Source organism: Rhinatrema bivittatum, chromosome 1, assembly GCF_901001135.1.
Source record: "Rhinatrema bivittatum chromosome 1, aRhiBiv1.1, whole genome shotgun sequence".
Lineage (NCBI taxonomy): Eukaryota > Metazoa > Chordata > Amphibia > Gymnophiona > Rhinatrematidae > Rhinatrema > Rhinatrema bivittatum.
The window spans coordinates 507,435,951-507,459,322 of NC_042615.1; the positions used below are offsets into that span (position 1 = coordinate 507,435,951).

General features: G+C 48.0%; 1 protein-coding gene across 2 annotated transcripts in view; it reads right to left on the reverse strand.

The window, feature by feature from the left end:
• The window catches only part of LOC115096433 (deleted in malignant brain tumors 1 protein-like), a 102,024-nt gene that overhangs the window by 56,613 nt on the left and 22,039 nt on the right, over positions 1-23,372 (reverse strand). For both annotated transcript variants that reach the window (XM_029611037.1, XM_029611030.1), the window contains exons 7-9: positions 13,958-14,341; positions 13,385-13,699; positions 3,976-4,278 (exon numbers count right to left, since the gene is read on the reverse strand). In XM_029611037.1, the coding sequence (XP_029466897.1) occupies positions 3,976-4,278; positions 13,385-13,699; positions 13,958-14,341 (1,002 nt within the window). The remainder of the gene's footprint in view (positions 1-3,975; positions 4,279-13,384; positions 13,700-13,957; positions 14,342-23,372) is intronic.

The following is a 23,372-nucleotide window of genomic DNA, read 5'->3' on the forward strand; positions in this document are numbered from 1 at the left end:
ATGGAACTCATTGCCCTATGACATACGCATGGAGTCCTACACCCCCAAGTTCAAAAAAAAATTGAAAACCTGGCTTTTCCAGCAAGCCTACCCCCTGACACCATCCAATTCATAACTATTCAGCATCCTACGATTAAGTATGCTCCACGACCTCGACCAAGAATGCCCACGACCACCGATTTTTGCCTTGACGTTTTTGATGTCGACTGATGCTTTGTATATAGTTTTTTGGTTTTTTTTTTTTAAAACATTTCTTTATTAACTTTTTGAACAAATGATATCTGCATACTGATTAGGTTGCTTACTGTATGCAGATATCATTTGTATATAGTTTTATGTATGTTATATTTATAGTTTCTCCCTATTTATTGACCTAGTATTAAGTTGCTTTGCCTCCTCCCCCGGTTATTTGTATTGTTATCTGTTATTTGTAAGGGCGCTGCCCATAAGTTTTTTGTTCTTTGTGAACCGATACGATGTGCGAACGGCTATCGGTATATAAGAGACGTTAAATAAATAAATAAATAAATAAATAAATAATATAATTTTGCAGAAGATGTTAAATAAATAAATAAATACATAAATTGATGGTGAGAAGGAGGATGTAAATACTAAAAGGGGGAGAGGTGAAGAAGGGCTGAATGCTGGGGGTGTGTGATAGGGGAAGAGTGTTGGGAAGATGAGGAGGAGGGGCAAATGCTGTGGAGGACGGGGAGGTGGCCCGAGAAGGGGGTTGAATGCAGTTTCCTTTCCCGTCCTCCCTGAAATCAGCAGTGCAAAGTTGAGCAGTCTGAGGAGCACAAGACCTGAGTAAAATGCTGTTAGAAGTGGGCTGCAAGAGGAACTGGAGGGGGAGAGTCTCTGCGAAACAAAGCCAGAGGTGGTGATGGGGTGAAGGCAGCCAGGGATGGTGATGCAAGATGTGTGAGGAGAGAGCCAGAGGTAGTAAGAGGGAAGGGTGACGGAACCAGAGGTGGTGGAAGTGGGAATTCAATTATCAAAAGCTCCGGGGGAGTCCATATGGGCCGTATGGATCTGAGCCCAGTGGTACCTTTTTCTTTTTTTTTTTTAAGAAAATGATCAGCGGCAATGGGGAACATGAAACAAGTTCAAAAAGGCAGCTGGCCAACGCGCGCAAGTTACGCCTGCCCGAGGTAGGGGGAGGATTTAGGTAGGGCTGGGGGAGGGTTAGATAGGGGAAGGGAGGGGAAGGTGGGGGGGAGCCGAAAAAAGTTCCATCCGAGGCCGCTCCGATTTCGGAGTGGCCGTGGAGGGAATGGGGAAAGCCATCGGGCCTCCCCTAGGGCTCGGTGCGCGCAAGGTGCACAAGTGTGCAACCCCTTGCGCGCGCCGACTCTGGATTTTATAACATGCGCGCAGCAGAGATTTTAGACTTTTCCAGGCCTTAACTATCTTCTATATGTGTGCTGAATGTCACCCTTTAATTCCATCTAGAAATGACATAAATCATATGAGGTAGACAGGCTTTCAAAGGTACAGATGCAGCACACTTCAGTTGCAGTGCAGATCTAACTATGCACCTAGCAGGACTGTAGTCATTGCGGGATAAAACAAAAGAACCCCCCCCCAACAAAAGAATCAGCTTCCTTAGCTTGTGGCGTCGACCTACTACAAAATGTGATTCCAATAATGCCTTTAACACAGGGATCCTGTACTGCTTTTGGTCTGTCCTTCGCTGCTGTGGGGCACGCACAGATGAAAAAGCAAGAAAAAATATTTTTATGGGGGCTAGGGTTAGAAATAAAGATGGCTCTGGCTGCTTAAAGCAGCAGTATTGCCCTTCCCCTCTGAGACCACAGCAAAAACTAGAGGGGAGGAGCTTAGCTGCTGAGGGTCACATGGGGATCCAAAACCCACCCGCTTTCCACACACTTGCGTTAACTCTAGCGAGTTATATTCCCCTGACTATCTGAAGGCGTATAATACAAGAGAATCATCCATCGTTCCCCTGTGAAGAATGAGATTCATGCATTCCTCCCACGAATGTTCCAGAATTGTTTTACTTATGTTACAAATGCCATGACCCAAGTAGGTCTTATGGTACTAAAGAAATAGGAGTACCAATCTAATTACATCTCTTTTTACTCTTTATTTTGGATTTTATTATTGTCCAATACACCTGATGTGGAGGGAACCATTCTGTTGACGAGCCATTGGTAATATATGGTATACCTTGTTTCATAAGGTGAATAAATTAGCAGGAATTACTTTTATATTCTTGTTCAGGCTGCTTCTGTTGCACTGTACACACGGCCTCTCTCTAAAAGCTGAGGAAAGGAGAGTTATTCTGGAGAGCCCTCACGGACCTCAGGATGGTTTTCCTTGTTGCAGAGAAGATGATTTTTGGGTTTTGATATTGACCAGCTCCTAGCTAGTAGGGCTATACCTCTGCTTCAAGGAGTTTTAAAACTCATTGTTTAAATATATTAGATAATATAAAACTTTTTAAAACTGTATAATCAAACATATAAATGAAAATAAATGTGATTGCCTTTTATGCTTTTTACGATACCATTCTGTTCCTTCTCCTCTGCCGGATTCCTTTTACTTCTCTCTCCATATTACTCTCCCTTCTACAACTCTTCTCTTTTCCCATCATGCCATTTCTCTCATATTTTGTGTCATTTTTTCACATCTCTGCTGCTCCTGTACTCACTGATTTTTTACCTCTTTCCCACCTATCATCCATCTTCTTCCTCTCTGTCTCAGCCCCACCGTCTCTTCCTGCCTGTTGCTCCTCCTTCATTTTCTCCACCTTCCCGCCATGTCTTTCATCACTCTGTCTCCTACCGCGTCTTACCCCTCCCAGCCCTCTCCCACCTCCATGTTTCTCGCCCCCTCCCTGCCTCTATACACACTCACCTCTTGCTACCTCCCAGCCCTCGTGTCACCCCCAACTCTCACCATCTGCTGAGCCTGCTGCCCCGTCGTTCAACCCCTCCCAGAGCTGTGTGCCACTTCATCCCCTTCCTACCCTGCTGTCCCTTGCCCAAGTCGGTCCCACCCAGCCTCCTGTACTCCTCCATCTCTTACCCCATCCCAGGCCTTTGACCCCCTTTCTCTCCCCTTAGCATATGTAAAGTGAGATCTGGGGACAAAAAGCTTATGAGTTTTCTGTTCCCACAGCAGCAGCAAGGAAAGCAAAAGGTGGTTTCTTTCCCCCCCCTCCCTCCCCCCCAAACGCAGACTGAGCTAGGGCCAAGACTGGCTGCCTGAATATGGGGGGAGTGATTTGAAAAGGAGACGAGAGCAGGAGCTGTAGTAGTCCAGCAGCAGTCTGTGCTCCCAGGTTTTGTTTCCTGCTGCAGCTGCTTGTGTCTTCATGGCTCTGGCCTTCTCTGCCCATCAGCTTCATGTGACAGGAAGAAAAGGGGACACTGTAAAGAAACAGTGCAGCTCCTGTCCTGGCTCTGTTATCTTTGATCCTAGTCCCAGGGGCTGGACTTGGATTGCGGTACCAATGCAACAGGAAATTCCCCCATGTCCTGGTACTATAGTCCATCCATGAATACTAGTCAACAAAATGGCTGCCTCCAGCTTACTTGAACTGTAAAATGGCTCCCTCCATCTTACTTGAACTGTAGGTTAAAGTGCTAAATAAATAAAACACTGAAGAATGCAAAATATTGCACCGTTATTTTGATGTTGCCTTCTACAACCCACACGATCAAAAGCCGAGCAGAAGGCAGTTTTCCTCCTCTACACAGTTTCCATAGTGGCAGAGTCTTCATGTCTCACCTCACCTTCCACTCTGCAGTCATTTAGTACTGACAGATCGAACTCTATTTTATATTTTTATTATTGCTATCTTATTGTATTTCTATTAATGATGTAAACTGTTATGATGGTACCCCCAAACGACGGTATATAAAAAAACCTAAAAATAAATAAATTGACACCCCTCCACTAGAGGCTACTCACTAAAGAGAAACAGACCCAGTGCTCCCCTCTAACCTGAACAGATGACTGCAACCGCCTTCTGGTTACAGGACTCCTCCTTCCAGTCAGTCCCGGCGCACTCCAGAAAGAATGTATTCGCTTTCTTGCATGACACAGACAACCAGGTGGTACCCGGCGCCAGCTTTTCCCCTGAAGCCGGTGAGCTGATGTTTCCACAGTCCAGCCTCTGGCAGAGCCTGGCATAATCCTCCTGGCGCCATGAGGAACTGCAGACCTTCCTCCACTGATATCTGTAGAATACTTCCAAGGTTCCAGAGCACCGACTCTGGCCCCCCACCAGTTTGAGATCCAGGCTGTCTAATTATGGAGAGAAATGCCGAGACAAACAACGAGAGAAAAGACAGAGCCAGAAGGAGTAAGATGAAACGAGCTCCCCCCCCCCCCCCCACACACACACAAAAGACAGAGATAGACAAAGAGATGTACAAAGAGAGTGCAAAAGAGAATAAAAATTATCCCAGAATACATGCATTCAATCCAAGGCTCTACTGAAGATCCTAGTTTATAAAGATGATTCATTTTTAGTTGGCTGAAGCATTTTCTTTTTACCAGAATTTGTTTGCCTAGGTTATTGGAGGGGGGTGCAAAGCGGAGAGATGAGAAACAAATGCATTTTCTCTATCAGTTCTTTTTCCAACATTATATATACATAGCTAACTCCTACATCCACACACATTAATGTATCTATCTATTTATATAAAATGAAGTGGGTATCTGTATATATGTTTGCTAATAACTTGATAACAGACAATCCTATGTGTTCTAAACTTAAAAAAATTACTGAGAACCATGTGAAGAAAATTATAAGCAAGTCATTTTTGATGTCACCCTTTCTGGGGCTTCCACTGACTGGAATTATTTCACTGTTCAATTAAGATGGAGCTACTATGGCTATTTTGAAAATAAATTCAGATTTTCACCTAACTATGTTTTACTAAGTTGTTTGAAAACAAGCACTGCAATTACCAAAAAACATCACCACAGTTAATGAATGGGTACTTCAGTTACTAGACATAAAAATTGGTTTGTTCTAAATCTGTGGCTGGCTGGGTTTCTAATTGGAGTGTATCACAAGCCAGGCAGGTATGCCTTCCTGTGGCCCCTTATTTTGTGCACAGAGCAAGCAATTTTCAGAAAAGCCCACGTAACTGCAAATTCCAGGTACTCCTTGTGGCTACTGCCCAAAGGGAAAGTGTGAAGGTGGCTTTTGCCCTGCAATTTGTGCCGGCAGAAAATGGCTAGAAAACCACATGCATACATTTGAGAACCAAATCGCCCTCGTGTTGTTTTTCTAACCCGCCCCTGGGAATGCCTCCCCCTTAGTGAAGGTTGAAATTATGCGCCCTGTGAAATCCCATGCGGTCCTTTAGCTGCATTGATGGGGCCAATCTTTTCAAAAAAGAGGCAACCTGGCCACATTGATCCTATTTTTCATGACTAGATTGCTTTGAAAATTGTCCTCAGAAAGGTTTTAACCCTTGGGCTCGTGGGGTGTCCTCTAACCCAGGTGAAGAATCTATCTTTCCACATATTTTATATATATATACAGAGCTTAATTTGTAGACGCGGAGGAAGTAAGTGGTGGCCTAGAGCAGAGCCGGGGTAGGTTGTGACCTGTGTTGGGGTGAAGGGGCCAGGACCCGGGCTGGCTGAGAACTCCCTTTCCTAAACACACACACAATCTCTCACACACATACATGTAAGCACTCTTCCTCCTCTCTATCCCAGCCCCCACCAGTGGTCAGCCTCCAGCCATTCTTTACCCATCAATGCTCAGTAAGCACTAGCAGATGAAGGACAGCCGGGGGTTGAACACTGTTGGGGGGGCTGTGAATGGAGGGCCACAAGGTAAGGAGGAGGAGGAGTGTAGAGAGAATGGGGCTCATTTTGTCTACCTTCCTTGTGTCTGGTTCTTCATTGCAAGCCCCCTCCCCCACCCTCCCTAGCCCCCCATGATTAATCCAGTAGTCCTAGAGCCCTCAAATCTCATCCCCAAATACTGATGGGAGTCCCACTCCCCTCAATGACCACTAATTCCTCCTTCCAAGATAATTATCTGCTCCAGCATCTCTCCTCCTCTCCCTCTTTGACCAGTAAGGTACAGGCCTCTGAGCCGGAATTGGCTGGCAATCCTCAATTTGGGGGTGGGAGCAGACTTAGCATGCACTACCCATGCTTCTCATCTTCCTCAGAGTGGGGGAGGGGGGGGGGGTCTGGAATTCAAATGTGCATCCTGCCCCTTGCATTCTCAGAGGAAGAAATAAGGGAGCAGCATCCTATGCTATCCTCACTCACTCTCTCCCTCCTATCCCTTTCCCTCCCCTCATTCACTTTTTCCCTGCCTCCTCCAATCTCCTCATTTACAAATAGCCCCCTCTCTTATCCCACTCATACCTCACAGCCCCCCCCCCCCTCTGAGCCCCTCACTCACACCCACAATGAGGGTCCCCTCACTCACTGTCTCCCCTCGGAACCCACAGCCCCAACAATCCCCTCATTCATTTTCCCTCCCCTCCCTCCGATCTCTTCACTTACTCTTCCCCCTCCCACATCTTCTCATTCATTTTCTCGCTTTTCTCCCACCCTCGCTCTGCTTTTCTCTGATCACTGCATTCACTCTGCTGACCCCCCCACACACACACACTCACTTTCTTCCCCCTCCCCTAGTGCGGTCACAAGCAGAAGAGGCAGCAAATCCCAGGAAGCCAGCATGGTAAGTAGCAAGCTGGTCAGGAAGCCCAAACACAGTGACCCAGCAGTGGCAAAAGCAGAGGGGCTGACAGGCATTTACCTCAGGTCTCTTTGACCTTGGCCATGATCCCTCAGAGCCTCCTAAATTGTACCAGGGAAACTGCACAACAATCAAGGCCACAGGGTAAGCAGCTCCAAAACCCTCGGCTTCCTCTGAGGCCCGGAGGATGGGGGGAGGGGGCGCAGGGCAGGTGCAAATCAAATTCCGTTTGTACTCAGGGAAGCCAGGACTGACTACACCACCAGCTCCACTCAGCTGCCCTGGTCTCGGGGGGGGCAGATTGCCATTCTGAGGGGCTCCACCAAAAATTAAGGCCTGGGTAACGGAAACAAAAAGGGATTGTGTAAGCATGTTAGAAACTTATGAGCTATAGCGCCAAACATCCAGGCAAAGGTTGAAGCCGTAATGATTAGCACTACTGCTCATAAGTTTCAAACATGCTGTTCCCTGTACGTACCAGGATCAGTCCAGACGGTGGGTTATGTTCCCCGTCCAGCAGATGGAGTCAGAATAAAAACTCGAGAGGGGGCACTATATAAGCCCCTCCCCTTCCTCAATCTTCAGTATTCTTCTGACTCCAGCAGATGTGAGCAGGGGACTCTGCGGTCCCCAGTGCAGGAGATTAGGTTTTCTAGTTTTCTGTTTTATTTTGCCTTTTTCTCATAAAGGGATCAAATAAATAAGTATAAGGTATAATTTTGAAACAATTTAGTTTTCTGAGGTGACTCAGCAGGTTTCTGCCTTTGAGTCGTGAGGTGCTTGCTGCCAGGTCTGTACCTCGTTTCTTTCATTTCCCCCCTCCCCCCCCCTCCGTTTTTTCAGGGCACCCTTCTTTGGGTATTGGGGGAGTGTTGGGGAATTTTCTTGTGTTAATAAAAAAAAAAAAAAAAAAAAATTTTCCTCAGGTTTTCTTGTTGTACTCTCTGTATTCGGGCCAGACCCGGGGTGCATACTAGTGGTGCTAGTCACTCCCCCTCCCTCCCCCGTTATTTTAAATTAGTTTCAGCCGCTACCGACCCACGGTTCGCGAATCCTTCTCCTGGGACCGTCGGACGCCGGGAGGTTTAGTCCTTCGGCGCTCTCTCTGGGTCAGTGGGGGAGGGGTGGTCTGTGTTCCCGCGTGGTTTCTGCAGTGCGAATTGCGCGCTCTTTTTCCTGTCAGTCCTTTAAAAAAAAAAAAAAAAAGCCGAACAGACCATGCCACGCTCCTCTGAGTGTTCTGCCTGCGGCAGGCAGGCTGGTCGGCTCTCACGGGAGGGCCTCTGTGACTCCTGCATTTTTGAGGGTGAAGTCACCGAAGGACAGGAGGACGAGTTCACGGGTCCTCGCTGTGAGGACCGCACGTCTCAAAAGCGGCAGGCCCCGTTCCCTCTGAGCGCGGGAACGGCGGCCATTTTGTTTTCAGAAGGGGAGGAAGATACTGAAGGCCCGACTCCGGTGTTGCCCTCTGGCTCTGCGCCACTCCCTGGCCCGGAACCTGGCGGTCGTGGAGGGGAGCACCAGGATAGTTTTCCTCAGGGACCTCTGGAGTTTTCGCCCGAGTTCGTGCTTCTTATGCACCAGGCTTTCTTACAGTGCAAGTCTCAGCTCTTGGAGACTCCTGGGGGACTCCCTCCTCCCAAACGGGCGCGTCTGGGATCGTCCCTGGAGGGGTCTTCTTCCCAGGATAGGGCGTTACCTCACGCAGGAGACTCAGGACCCTCCTGGGTCCCGCAGGCCCCAGTGGGTGGCCCCAGCAACCCCCCGACAGGGGACCCGCTCCCGGATGCAGAGGATGACCCCACGTTCACTTCTCAGGTGGAAGGGGATGACCCAAGGGTCCTACGAATTTTTCAGTATGATGAGCTGGATGATCTAATTCCTCATATTCTCCAGGAAATGGATATTGATGCTCCCCCAGAACCGGTAGCAGCCTCTTGTCAGGGCAGAAAGGGGGACCCTTTGCTGGCAGGCCTTCGTCCTCTGTCGAAGGTGTTTCCAACTCATCCCACCTTTTTGCAACTGATCTCTAGAGAATGGGATTCACCGGAGGCCTCTCTCAAGGTCAGAAGAGCAATGAACAAACTTTATCCTCTGCCAGAAGATTTTTTGGAGCTCCTCAAAGTTCCTGCTGTGGATTCCGCAGTTTCGGCTGTAACTAAGAGCCCTACCATCCCGGTCACGGGCGGTACAGCGCTCAAGGATCTCCAGGACAGGAAGTTGGAGGTTTATCTCAAAAGAATCTTTGAGGTTTCAGCATTGGGCCTCCGAGCGACCATCTGCAGTTCTCTTGCACAAAGAGTGGGACTCCGATGGGTTCAACAATTGCTCACCTCCCAGGTTCTTCCGGATGCTGAAGCTCAGCAGGCGGATCGTTTAGAATCCGTGCTCGCCTATGGAGCAGATGCCTTCTATGACCTCCTTCGGGTCCAGGCCCGATCGATGGTCGCTGCGGTCTCGGCCTGTCGGCTTCTGTGGTTGCGAAACTGGTCAGCGGATGCCTCTTCCAAAACACGCTTAGGCTCGCTTCCTTTTAAAGGTAAGTTTCTCTTTGGAGAGGACTTGGACCAGATCATCAAGTCCTTCAACGAGAATGCGATTTACAAGCTTCCGGAGGACAGGCCGCGAACATCTAGGTCCTTCAGCTCCACCAGGTATCGCTCCCGTACTCAACGACGATACCATCCTCCCAGACAGCAGCAACAGCAGCATCAACAGTCTCGGACTTCTCCTTTTCGTTCGCAGACCTGGAACCGGTCCTTTCGGGGCTGCAGGCCCGGCAAGGGAGGACAGCCCCAGGGTTCTTCCTCAAAACCCCAATGATGCCAGGCTGACCTGCGATCCGATTCCCAGACTGGGGGGTCGCATTGCCCGCTTCTACGGGGAATGGGCCCAAATCACGTCGGATCAGTGGGTCCTGGATATCTTAAGACACGGCTACGCCTTGGATTTTGTCCACCCGCCCAGAGACAGGTTTCTTTTCTCCTCCTGCGGCTCTTTTCTCAAGAGACAAGCAGTCCGGCAAACTCTCGAATGTCTTCTCTCTTTGGGGGCAATTACCCCAGTATCTGCTGCCGAACTGGGTCGGGGTCATTATTCCATTTATTTTATGGTGCCCAAGAAAGAGGGCAATTTTCGGCCCATCCTGGACTTAAAGACTGTCAACCAGTACCTCCGGGTCCCACGTTTACGCATGGAAACTCTACGCTCAGTGCTGGCGGCGGTCCACCCAGGGGAATTCCTCGCATCCTTGGATATAAAGGAAGCTTACCTGCATATCCAGATTCACAGGGCGCACCACCGTTATCTTCATTTCAAAATTCTAGGACAGCATTTTCAGTTTCAAGCACTCCCGTTCGGTTTGGCGACAGCTCCACGGGTTTTTACAAAGATTATGGTGGTTGTGGCCGCAGCCCTGCGCCAAGATGGGGTTCTGGTGCACCCTTACCTGGACGACTGGCTTATCCGGGCAAAATCTCGCACCGAAGGGGTCCAAGCGGTCAGCAAGGTGGTGCGATTACTTCGGTCCCTAGGGTGGATCATCAACTTTCCCAAGAGCAGTCTCTCTCCATCCCAGTCGTTGAATTTTCTGGGTGCGCGCTTCGATACCAATCTGGGACAGGTGTTTCTAAGCGAGGACCGGGCACATGCCTTTCGCGAACAGATCCTCCAGTTCCAATCTCTCCAGGCACCCACAGCATGGAACTACCTACAGGTACTGGGGTCCATGGCCTCCACCATAGACCTAGTCCCGTGGGCATTTGCGCATCTGCGTCCTCTTCAGTGGGCCTTGTTATACCGTTGGAAGCCAGTGTCGCGGGAATTTCAGGAGGTTCTCCCAATACCGACTGTTGCAAGGCTCAGTCTCCACTGGTGGCTGGTTCCTCGCCACCTAGCACGAGGGGTCTCCCTGGAGGTCCCAGACTGGGTGGTCGTCACCACGGACGCAAGTCTGACCGGCTGGGGAGCGGTCTGCGGGGCGGATTCCATTCAGGGCACTTGGACAGCGGAACAGTCCCGGTGGCCCATCAACCGTCTGGAAACGAGAGCGGTGCGCCTGGCGTTGCAGGAGTTTCTTCCCTTGGTCCGCCATTGGGCGGTCAGGGTCCTATCAGACAATGCGACCACGGTATCGTACATCAACCGTCAGGGGGGCACAAGGAGCCGTCACGTCTCGCTGGAGGCGGACAGACTGATGCAGTGGGCGGAGGTCAACTTGAGTCATCTGGCAGCCTCTCACATTGCGGGCGTGGACAATATACAGGCGGACTTCTTAAGCTGACAGCGCTTAGATCCCGGAGAATGGGAGCTTTCCGAGGAAGCGATGAGTCTAATAACCTCCCGCTGGGGGACTCCTCACATGACCTCATGGCCACGGCCGCAAATGCAAAGGCCCCTCGATTCTTCAGCCGACGAAGAGAATACGGGGCGGAAGGAGTCGATGCCCTGGTTCTACCGTGGCCTCGGAAGATCTTACTGTATGTCTTCCCTCTGTGGCCCCTGGTGGGGAAGGTTCTCCGTCGCATTGAGAGCCATCCGGGTCCAGTCATTCTAGTAGCCCTGGAATGGCCCCGACGGCCCTGGTTTGCAGACCTTCTTCATCTAGCGGCGGAGGGACCCCTGCGGCTCAATCATCTCTTCCACCTACTGCGACAGGGTCCTATATTTTTCGAGCAGGCAGATCGCTTCTGTCTTGCGGCTTGGCTTTTGAGAGGCTCAAGTTGAGACGTCGTGGATACTCCGAGGGAGTGATTTCCACTCTCCTAAGGGCACGCAAGACATCTACCTCTGTCACTTACGTGCGCGTCTGGAAAGTCTTTGAGGTATGGTGCCAGGAGCGTTCTATTCGTCCGATCTCTGCTTCGGTGACGCAAGTCCTTTCTTTCTTGCAGGCCGGTTTGGATTTGGGGTTAGCCTATAATTCACTTAGGGTACAAGTTGCGGCGTTAGGGGCTTTCCTGCACAATGGGCAGGACTCAAGGCTGTCGGCTCACCCAGATATTGTACGTTTTCTGCAAGGTGCTAGACACCTGAAGCCACCCTTGAGGCCGCCTTGTCCATCTTGGAATCTTAACTTAGTACTTCGTATACTGTGTGGGCCGCCTTTTGAGCCTCTTAGGTCAGCTTCTATCAAGGATCTCACCCTTAAGACTATATTTCTGGTGGCTATCTGTTCGGCCAGTCGTATTTTGGAGCTTCAGGCGTTGTCTTGTCGGGAGCCATATCTTCGCTTTACTGACGAAGGAGTCTCTTTATGCACGGTCCCGTCGTTCTTACCAAAGGTAGTCTCAGCCTTCCATATTAACCAATCTGTCGATTTGCCTTCCTTCACTTCGATGGAACCCAGGGAACTCCGCAAGCTTGATGTCAGAAGGTGTCTCCTTCAATATCTATCGGTCACTAACGAGTTTCGTCTCTCGGACCACTTATTCGTACTCTGGTCGGGTCCTCGGAAGGGTCATCTGGCCTCCAAAGCAACTGTTGCCCGTTGGCTCAAAGGGGCGATCTCAGCCGCATATCTTGGGGCTGGGAAAATCTCTCCAATTTCTGTTCGGGCACATTCACTTCGGTCCCAGGCGACTTCCTGGGTGGAAAGTTCTTCGGTATCTCCCCAGGAGATCTGCAGGGCGGCCACGTGGACGTCTCTCCACACCTTCGCGCGCCACTATCGTTTAGATGTCCGGGCGCCAGGTTTGGATTCTTTTGGGGATAGAGTCCTTCAACCAGGGCTGTCTGTGGCCCACCCTTAGTAAGGGAAGCTTTGGTACATCCCACCGTCTGGACTGATCCTGGTACGTACAGGGAAAAGAAAATTATTCCTCACCTGCTAATTTTCGTTCCTGTAGTACCATGGATCAGTCCAGACGCTCTCCCTGTATTTTACGGGGTTTTTCTCTTCTCAGTTGGGATTGTTGACTCCGCTCGAAGGTCAGTCTTTCTTTTATTTCTCTCTGTTTCCTGGGATTTTTTTTCCAGTGTTAGTTATGGTTCACGTTCTGTTGGCAAGTTCCCTCTGGGGTAATGTTTAGTCAAATTTCACTTTTTTGGCCTTGTTTTCGGGCTTCTCTTTACTTGATCCCTCTATCTCCTCTCTTGTAGGCTTTGTAGTCTAGTTTACTGAAGATTGAGGAAAGGGGAGGGGCTTATATAGTGCCCCCTCTCGAGTTTTTATTCTGACTCCATCTGCTGGACGGGGAACATAACCCACCGTCTGGACTGATCCATGGTACTACAGGAACGAAAATTAGCAGGTGAGGAATAATTTTCTTATTCAATCCCTTTTTGGTGCTCTTTCCTCCTGTTTCCTGTAGAACAAAAGGAGAGGGGCTGAATCAGGGAGCAGAGAGGCTGTTCTCCCTCTGTTCCAGTTTACCACTCCCCCTTCCTTTTGGCTGCCTGAAGTGTGGGATGCTGCAAACCGCTGCTGCTTAAGTCTGTAAAAAAGTGCTGGAACTGCATCCCAGGTCATTCCCCTACACTGTATATATAATCTCAATCAATGGACTGAACATGAAGCTTAAGAGAAAATCTGATCTGAGGGAGGGCATGAGATCAAGTCAATGCCGCCTCCTCTGAAGCAGTCGAAGCCTTCTGCTGCAAAGGGTGCATGAATAATTAGGGCCTCTGTGGATGAAATCTGGGTGGATAGAGAGTAAAGGGAGGGGACCATACCTGAGCAGGCGACCACAGCCCCAGAATTCCCGCTGCACGCGGCCTCCTCTCGCAGCTGGGTTGAGCAGTGCCACAGAAACTGTGCGTCGTCTCTGCAGTTCAGGCTGTCCAGCCAAGCACGACCGGAGACCTTGGGCAGGTCGTTGGTTCTCGCATGTGACACCACCTTCCCGCAACCCAGCTCCCTGCATGTTAGCTCTGCTGCCACAATATTCCAGCCTCGGCTGCACACAGCACGCCATTCCCCCTTGTAGTATACTTCGACCATCCCCGAGCACCGATGCCCGCCACTTTGCAACCTCAGAGAGATGTGCTCTGTAACAAGAGGAGGGAATAAAAAAAGGCATCAAAGCATTAAAGGCTCAGAACGAGGATTCATCGATTCTGTTTGCTCCTCGGTGCTGCTTAATTAAGAGAGGAACAGGAGGAACAATTATTGTGGAAAGGAGGAGACTCATCGATGCTGTGTGCTCCTCAACACAGTTGCATGATAATAGAGGGAGAGGAGGAAGAGGAGGGATTATGGAGGAAAAGAGGGGTGGGGGGTTCATTGATGGCAACAGTGGATATTACCTGAACAGTTCACACTGATGACTTGATGTCTGACTGCAAATTCTGTCACAGGGGCAAGCGTCGTATCAGGAGTGCTCTCTTCATCCTCTTCTTCACTACTGCTAATGTCAATGCTTTCTTCCTCCGACAGGTCCTGAATGTTACAGCTCCACACATTCTCCTCACTGCCCTGGCAATCGATGGCAAACACCGGTTTGTTGTCTACCATCTGCGAGGTGTAGTTTGTGGCATGACCACATTGCATCTGCCGGCAGGCAACACTGGCAATACTGGCTGTGCCATTTGAGTAAGTGACAGAAACAGGACTCCAGATATTTTGGTCTATCCGCTTGATCTCCAGCAGGCCAGAGCATGGCTCTCCCTTCAGCCTCAGCTCCTTGTGCCCTATTATTCCCCAAACAGAAAGAAAGAAGGACCAGGAGGATTCATTAGTCATCAATTGACATTTCAAAATTGGTTCCACAGCACTCACCGGTTCATGAGGAAAGGTGGACCAGGCAGCAGCTGCACTGACCAGAAAGCGCCTCCTGCTGGCTGAGCCATACCAAAGTTCTGCGAATTTTCTTGAGCTGTGCTGCTGATCCTGACAGTCTGGCTGAGTTACAGAAGGATTTTGCATGTGCTCAATCATGTGGTTCTTTTTAAGGGACAGTGCTAGGGTGGGCCCGCTGAAGCATCCCCAGCATACAGAACATTTCCTTGGTAAAAACTGTACCAAACATTAGCACATTTAAAAGGCTGACTTTCCTTCACCTCTTCCTCCTCCCTGGCAGTCAAATCAAGGGCAGCAATGGAAGGCCAGCAGCATGAGAACACACTGTAAGCACACACTCCCAGTCTCTACAGCTGTTCTCCCCCCACCCACACACACTACGGGCTTCCTGATTTACCAAGGAAGTGCTCACCACACAATGGGAGAAGAGGAGTACATGTTCACTGTGTCCCTGACCTGCCAGTCGGCAGAGAAGCAATTTATCTGTTTGGTGAATGCAAGGTTTCCCATGATTAAATCTCTCCTGAGGTGAAACGTGGTCCACGTCAGGAGACATTAAGGGAACCAATGTGAATGCGAGCACACTTTGAAATTTGGAATATATGTAGGAGTATACTAAAAAAAAACAAAAAAACCCCAACAAGATATGCCACTGTTCCTGACAAATGAAAGATTATCATCACTAAGAAACTAAGTTTTTTGTCTCTCTTCTCGAAAATAAATTGTATAATGAGAATATATAGAAATAGACTATACAATGTTTTTGAGGACTGGATTTTGGCTTTGAGAAGTGTTGAATGGATATCAACGTTTCTTGGAGTGACTTAGATAAATGCCACTATTTTTTAAGAAATAAATAAATTGATTTTTAAAAAAAAGAGACAATAAACTTGGTGGTGAGTTTGAGAAATGACAACACATAATGCATTGATTCTCCTTTGTGGATGCCCTTACAATGAAAAGTTGGTTTCATCCTACTATTTTCACAGGATGCCTGCATAATACAAAATTAATTAAGTGAATTATAAAAGAACCCCGCAGTATTGATGTGTTTCATGCGGTCTCATAAATTTCCTGATAAATTTTCTTTCCTCTAAGGAAGGCAGACCAATCCACACCGGTGGGTTATGCACTCCTTCCAGCAGATGGAGATAGAATAGAGTAAAGCTGATTCGCTGACGTCACTGACATATATCCCTGCCCAGACTTCAGCCCACCAGTATTCTCTAGAAAAGCCAAACTGTGGACAAACTGATTATACTTGAATATGAATATTAACCATTAACCACTTATGCTTCCAACCAACCGGGAAACACTGAGCTTGGCAAAAAAAGTTCACATCAGCTAATCTTAGGGCTGGTTATGTCGTTTACCAGTCCTTAAAATTAATTAATAGAAATAACACTCTTCATCGTTCACATATAAAGGACGAACTAAAAGCAAGTAGGCAGCTCAGGGGGGGTTGTGGATTGGCCTGTCTTCCTTAAAGGAAAGAAAATTACCAGGTAAGTGGTAATTTCTTTTTCCTCTGCACTCAGGCAGGTCAATCCACAGCAGTGGGATGTACCAAAGCTACTCCCAAAAAGGGCGGGAGGTTGCCTGTGGTGCTGTCAACACTGCACATGTATCTTCCTGAGCTTTAACGTCCAAGCGGTAATGTCTGGAGAAAGTATGTAAGGAGGAGTACGTCGCTGCCCAGCAAATCCCGACAGAAGACAACAACCGAATTTATGCCCACTAGACTGTCTGAGCTCTAGTGGAATGTGCCTTGACCTGTCTAGGAAATGGTACATCTGAATCCACATAGGCAGATGTGATGACTTCCTTTACCCAACGGGCTATCATCGCCCGCATCGCCAGGTCCCCTTGTTTACCTCCACCATGGAGCACAGTCTATCAGTCTTCCTCAAGAAGCAAGTAACCTTCAAGTACCGCACCAGATGCTACTTCTCATCCAAGGCATGCAACAGGCGATAAGCCTGCTCATCTCTATCCTTGTCTAATGTGGGCAAGGAAATAAACTGATTCAAATGAAGCTCCAGTAAAAAGTAAATGTATAGTCTTAAGCTGTACCACTTCTGGAATCATTCACAGAAATGTTTCACAGCAAGAAAGAGCCTGTAGCTCGGAGATCCACTGTGCCGAACAGACTGCCACCAGAAAAACTATTTTCAAGGTAAGCATCTGCAAGGAGAGATCATGTAATGACCAAAATGTAGGACCCGCCAAAAAATGCAATATGAGATTAAGATCCCAAAGAGGCACTGGTAGAAGCAAGGGTGAACGTAGATGCTTGGCTCCCTTCAAAAACCTGGACATGTCTGGATGGGAAGACAAGGGTCTACCAATGACCCATCCCCTATAGCAAGTGAGAGCTGTTACTTGTACCTTCAGAGTATTAAAAGCCAAGTATTTAATCAAATCTTCCTGCAAAAATTCTAATGTCAGAGGAATTTCAACTTTAAGAGGGTGAGAACCTCGCACCTCACACGAGCTCTTGAACACTCTCCAAACCCTAAAATAAGCTAGAGATGTAGAAATATTCCTGGCATGAAGCAATGTGGAAATCACTGCAGAAGAATAATCCCACTTCAGCAACTGAGCCCTCTCAGAGGCCAAACCATAAGACAAAACCGACCCGGATCATCGCGTAGTATCAGCCTCTGATGCAACAGATCCTTCCTGGGTGGCAACTTGAGAGGACTGCCCACTAGGAGTTGCTGAAGATGGGCATCAAATTTGCAGATGACACAAAATTGTTCAGAGTAGTTAAATCACAAGCAGATTGTGATAAATTGCAGGAAGACCTTGTGAGACTGGAAAATTGGGCATCCAAATGGCAGATGAAATTTAATGTGGATAAGTGCAAGGTGATGCATATAGGGAAAAATAACCCATGCTATAATTACACAATGTTGGGTTCCATATTAGGTGCTACAACCCAAGAAAGAGATCTAGGTGTCATAGTGGATAACACATTGAAATCGTCGGTTCAGTGTGCTGTGGCAGTCAAAAAAGCAAACAGAATGTTGGGAATTATTAGAAAGGGAATGGTGAATAAAACGGAAAATGTCATAATGCCTCTGTATCGCTCCATGGTGAGACCGCACCTTGAATACTGTGTACAATTCTGGTCGCCACATCTCAAAAAAGATATAATTGCGATGGAGAAGGTACAGAAAAGGGCTACCAAAATGATAAGGGGAATGGAACAACTTCCCTATGAGGAAAGACTAAAGAGGTTAGGACTTTTCAGCTTGGAGAAGAGACGACTGAGGGGGGATATGATAGAGGTGTTTAAAATCATGAGAGGTCTAGAACGGGTAGATGTGAATCGGTTATTTACTCTTTCGGATAGTAGAAAGACTAGGGGGCACTCCATGAAGTTAGCATGGGGCACATTTATTTATTTTATTTATTTAAGGTTTTTATATACCGGCATTCATGATAAAATCACATCATGCTGGTTTACATTAAAACAGTGGTGCATAGAAAGAAAAAACAAACTGGAACTGTAGTGCAGAAGAAAGCAGTTACAAAAAACAGGGATGCTTAAACTGGGAGAGGAAGGAAAAAGAAAAGGTTAATAGCATTTTAAATATTTACAACGAACAGTTAAATGAGCTGGTTGTGTTATAGAACTTGAAGTTGAAGGACATTAGCTGGGGTCCGGGAAAGCTTGTTTGAAGAGCCAAGTCTTAAGTCTCTTCCTGAAGGTTGGGAGGCAGGGTTCCTGTCTTAGGTCTGGGGGGATGGAATTCCATAAAGGGGGACCGACGGTAGAGAGGGCCCGATCTCTCAAGGTAATATGTCTAGTGGCTTTGGTTGGAGGAACCTGGAGTGAACCTCTATATGCGTCTCTGATAGGTCTTGAAGAATTGTGTAAGAGGAGAGGAATTTGCAGGTCGATAGAAGTATGTTGATGAATGATTTTGTAGATAACGGAGATGGATTTGTAGAGAATTCTGAAGTGCACTGGCAGCCAATGAAGGCTTTTTAGGATAGGGGAGATGTGATCTCTTCTTCTGGTGTTTGTTAATATTCGTGCTGCCGCATTTTGTACCATCTGAAGCAGTTTGGTATAGGAGGAAGGGAGACCTAGTAGGATAGAATTGCAATAGTCTAACTTTGAGAAAACTAATGCCTGAAGGATTGTTCTAAAGTCCTGCAAGTGAAAGAGAGGTCTTATCCTTTTCAAGACTTGGAGTTTGTGAAAACAGTCTTTGGTAGTTTTGTTGATAGAAGCTTTCAAATTCATCCGACTGTCAATTAAAACTCCAAGGTCTCTCAGTTGCGTGGATTGTGGGATGCCAGGGTGAGTGGAAGTGATGTTACTGTTCTCGGGAGAGATGAGCAGGAGTTCGGTTTTGGAGGAATTTAATACTAAGTTTAGACTAGTGAGGAGGAGTTTGATTTGTTGGTGGCAGTTTTCCCAGTGATCTAGTGTTTTCAAGTATGTGTCTTTAACAGGGATTATTATCTGAATATCGTCCGCATATAGAAAATGTTTTAGATTGAGGCTGGAGAGGAGCTGGCATAGCGGTAAGAGATAGATGTTAAAGAGCGTAGGGGACAGAGAGGAACCCTGTGGGACTCCTACGGTTGAATTGTAACATGATGATTCTTTGTTTTGGATTTTAACCTTGTAGCCTCTGTTGTTGAGAAAAGTTTTGAACCAATTAAGTGCGGCGCCAGTAATTCCTATTGCCGCCAACTGATTTATGAGGATGGAGTGATTGACAGTGTCAAACGCTGCCGAGAGGTCCAGTAGAATCAGTAGAAATGATTGTCCTTTGTCGAGGCCCATGATGAGGTAGTCTGTCAGGGAAATGAGGAGTGATTCTGTGCTAAAGGCTTTGCGGAACCCATGTTGGGAGGGAAACAGGAGATTATTATCTTCTAAGTAGTCTGAAAGTTGAGTGTTCACTAATTTTTCCATGAGTTTTGCTATGAAGGGCAGGTTGGCGATCGGGCGGAAGTTATTTGGGTCTTTAGGATCCAGACTGGGTTTTTTTAGGAGTGGTTTGAGAGAAGCCAATTTAAGGTCCTCTGGGTAGAGTCCTTGGGAGACTCTACCCAGAGTCTCTACCATTTAAAACTAATCGGAGAAAGTTCTTTTTTACTCAACGCACAATTAAACTCTGGAATTTGTTACCAGAGGATGTGGTTAGTGCAGTTAGTATAGCTGTGTTTAAAAAAGGATTGGATAAGTTCTTGGAGGAGAAGTCCATTACCTGCTATTAGTTCACTTAGGGGCGGATTTTCAGAGCCCTGCTCGCCTAAATCCGCCCAAAACCGGGCGGATTTAGGCGAGCAGGGCCCTGCGTGACGGTAAGCCTATTTTACATAGGCCTACCGGCGCGCACAGAGCCCCGGGACTCGCGTAAGTCCCGGGGTTTTCGGAGGGGGCGTGTCGGGGGGCGGGCCCGAACCGCACGGCGTTTTCGGGGCATGTCGGGAGCGTTCCGGGGGCGGGCCCGGGGGCGTGGCTATGGCCCGGGGCGGCCCGGGGGCATGGCCGCGCCCTCCGGACCCGCCCCCAGGTCGCGTCCCGGCGCGCAGGAGGCCCGCTGATGTGCGGGGATTTACGCCTCCCTCTGGGAGGCGTAAATCCCCCGACAAAGGTAAGGGGGGGGGCTTAGACAGGGCCGGGTGGGGGGGTTAGGTAGGGGAAGGGAGGGGAAGGTGAGGGGAGGGCAAAAGGAAGTTCCCTCCGAGGCCGCTCCGATTTCGGAGCGGCCTCGGAGGGAACGGGGGTAGGCTGCGCGGCTCGGCGCGCGCCGGCTATACAAAATCGATAGCCTTGCGCGCGCCGATCCAGGTTTTTAGCAGATACGCGCGGCTCCGCGCGTATCTACTAAAATCCAGCGTACTTTTGTTTGCGCCTGGAGCGCAAACAAAAGTAGGCCTATTCGCGGAGTCTGAAAATCCGCCCCTTAGAGAATAGCCACTGCCATTAGCAATGGTAACATGGAATAGACTTAGTTTTTGGGTACTTGCCAGGTTCTTATGGCCTGGATTGGCCACTGTTGGAAATAGGATGCTGGGCTTGATGGACCCTTGGTCTGACCCAGTATGGCATTTTCTTATGTTCTTATGGCATACCAATCCAGAGCCACCAGAAGTACAGTCTCGGTCTGACTTGCAATCTTCCAAAGCATCCTGCCGATCTTCGGACAGAGCAGGAAGGTGCATAACACCCCTCTCCACAGCCACACCTGATCGAGAGCATCAATTCTCAGCACTCTTGATCCCTTCTGCGACTGTAAAATTTGATGCCTTCACATTGTTGGAGCTAGCTATTAGATCCAGATATGGTCCACCCCAACATGCCACTATGAGTTGAAAGGCTTCATCTGCCAGCTCCCATTCTCCTGGGTCCAAGACCTGTCTGGACCCGGGAGGTGGATATGTCCTGAAGATGTTACTCTGCTGCACCATGAGCACAGCTACCTCCACTGACACCTGTTGCCTTCTGGTTCCACCCTGATGATTTATGTAGGTGACAGTCATGGCACTGTCCAACATTATTCTTACCGCTTGAGTTTCCAGTCTCTTAGCGAACCATAAGCATGCCAGGCGAACCAAATGCACTTCCAAACGACTGATAGTCCACTGCCGTTCTTTGGCATTCCACTGACCTTGTGCCACCAACTCTTGATATTGAGCCCCCAACCCAGAAGGTTCACATCTGTCATGAGCACCAACCAGACCAATGTTTCCAAGGGTACTTCCTTCCTGAGATGATTTGCTTGCAACCATCACTGCAGCTGAACGTTCACCTCCAACAGCAAGTGGAGTCTCACTGTGTATTCCTGTGATTGTGGATTCCACCAGGTCAGCAATGCACACTGAAGGGGCCACATGTGTGCCCTTGCCCAGGGGACTACCACCAATATTGCCACCATAGACTCTAGAACCTGCAGATAAGACCACACCATTGCTCAATATTCCTTCTCAAAGACTGCACTTGAGTCACCAATTTCTGAATACGATTCTCCGGCATGAACACTCTGTCCTGCTCCATATTGAATTGCACGCTGAGGTACTTCAGGGTCTGAGGTGGCTGTAAGCTGCTCTTGGCTAAGTTCAACATCCAGCCTAGCTCCGGTAGTGATGCCAACTGGCCCTCTTCCACACTCTTGGCCTGAATCATCCAGTTGTCCAGATACAAATGGACTAGAATGCCCTTTGTGTATTTGTTTTAACAGGCTTTGCATGAGAGACGCAAGCAGTTTGTGTGGAGCCAGCTCAAGGCCTAGCGTACCAAGATAACGGTACTTTTACATCATTAGTTTAGGTAAAAGGTTTAGTCCAAATAAGGAAGTCATCCCAAAACAAAAAACAGACACTGTTAGCAAAATCAGTATATAAGAATGTAATGTGTAACTTGAAAACTGAGAAGGCTTTGATGCGTCACTGTTAAGATGCTACAAGTCACTCCCAGGAAACGTTGTATCTTTCCTGAATTCTTCTTCTGGCTTTCCTTTGATTACTATAATAAAGAGTATTATTGAGAAATATAAAAACTGTGAGTGTTTTCTATAAAAAACCAGCCTGCGCAACGAAACCTCTGAGTGCCATAAGCCTCAGTTAGTAAATTGGGAACTTCTTGTGAGGTAAGAAAGGTAACAACTAGTAAAGTCCCTGCCCTGCTGGTAAGGCAGGTAATAATTAAATAGTCCCCGAGACAGCCACCCTCGGGACTATAAACACCTTGTGCAGAGATGCCGCTACCACCACCATGACTTTGGAGAAGGTTCTTGGCGCAGTAGCCAGATCGAAAGGTAGGGCCTGAAACTGATAAGGATATCCAAGAACAGCGAAATGCAGAAAAAGATGTTCCTTTCGAATGGGGATATATAAATAGGCCTCCATCGGATGGAGAGATGTAAGAAATTCCTTTTTCTATACAGCCATAATTATGGAATGTAAAATTTCCATCCTGAAGTGAGTTATTTACAAATGCCGATTGACTCCCTTCAGATCCAGCATGAGTCGAAAGGAACCATCTTCCTTCTTGGGAACAACAAAATAAATGGAATAACGTCCTGATTTTTTGCAATCTGGAAACTGAATTAAGGCATTCAGATCTATCAGCCTTCTTAACATAGCCTCCACTGCTGCTCTTTTCACTAGGGAGTTGCATGGAGAGACCATAAATTCATCTGGAGGAATTCGGAGAAATTCTAGAGCATAGATGACCCTTACTACCTCCAGAACTCACTGGTCTGTCATAATCTGGGCCCATCTCTGATAAAAGTGAGATAGATGACTGCCTGTCTTCTAATTCAGTGGGTGAGCCCCCATACCTTCATTGTGAAGATCGAGAAGCTCCGGTCCCGGAGCCTGTGTCCTTATGAGGCTTCTTAGGCCAAAAGGACTGAGATCTTCCAAAGGGATGAGACTTTTGAGGAGCTGCTCCTTTGTAAGGGTGAAAGTGATGGGAATCCCTAGAGCGGCCCTTTACCTTAAAAAAATATGATACTGCTTTCCTGTCCTTTGGCAATCACAGAATTTTGGATTCACCCCATCTATTCGCAGTCTTCTACAACTCACTGCCAAATAAGAGAGAACCCTTAAAGGGTAACCTTGCCAAATTGGATTTAGAAATAGTGTCTGCTGACCAGTTTCGCAGCCACAACCGGCGCTTAGCCCCTATCATGGAAGCCATCCTATATTGGCCACCGCACCAAGTCACAGCCTGCATCAGTTAAAAATATGGCTCCCAGTTCCATCACCGGCCCACTATCAAACCCTGCTCCTTGAGTCTCCTGAGAGAGATGCAAACCTAACTGAGCTGCCAGGCAGCAGCAAGAAGCAATTTGCAAATTCATGTCATGGCTTCAAAGGCCTGTTTGAGGATGGCCTCAATCTTTCTATCCTGAGCATTCTTTACAGCTGCTCCTCCTTCAACCGGGA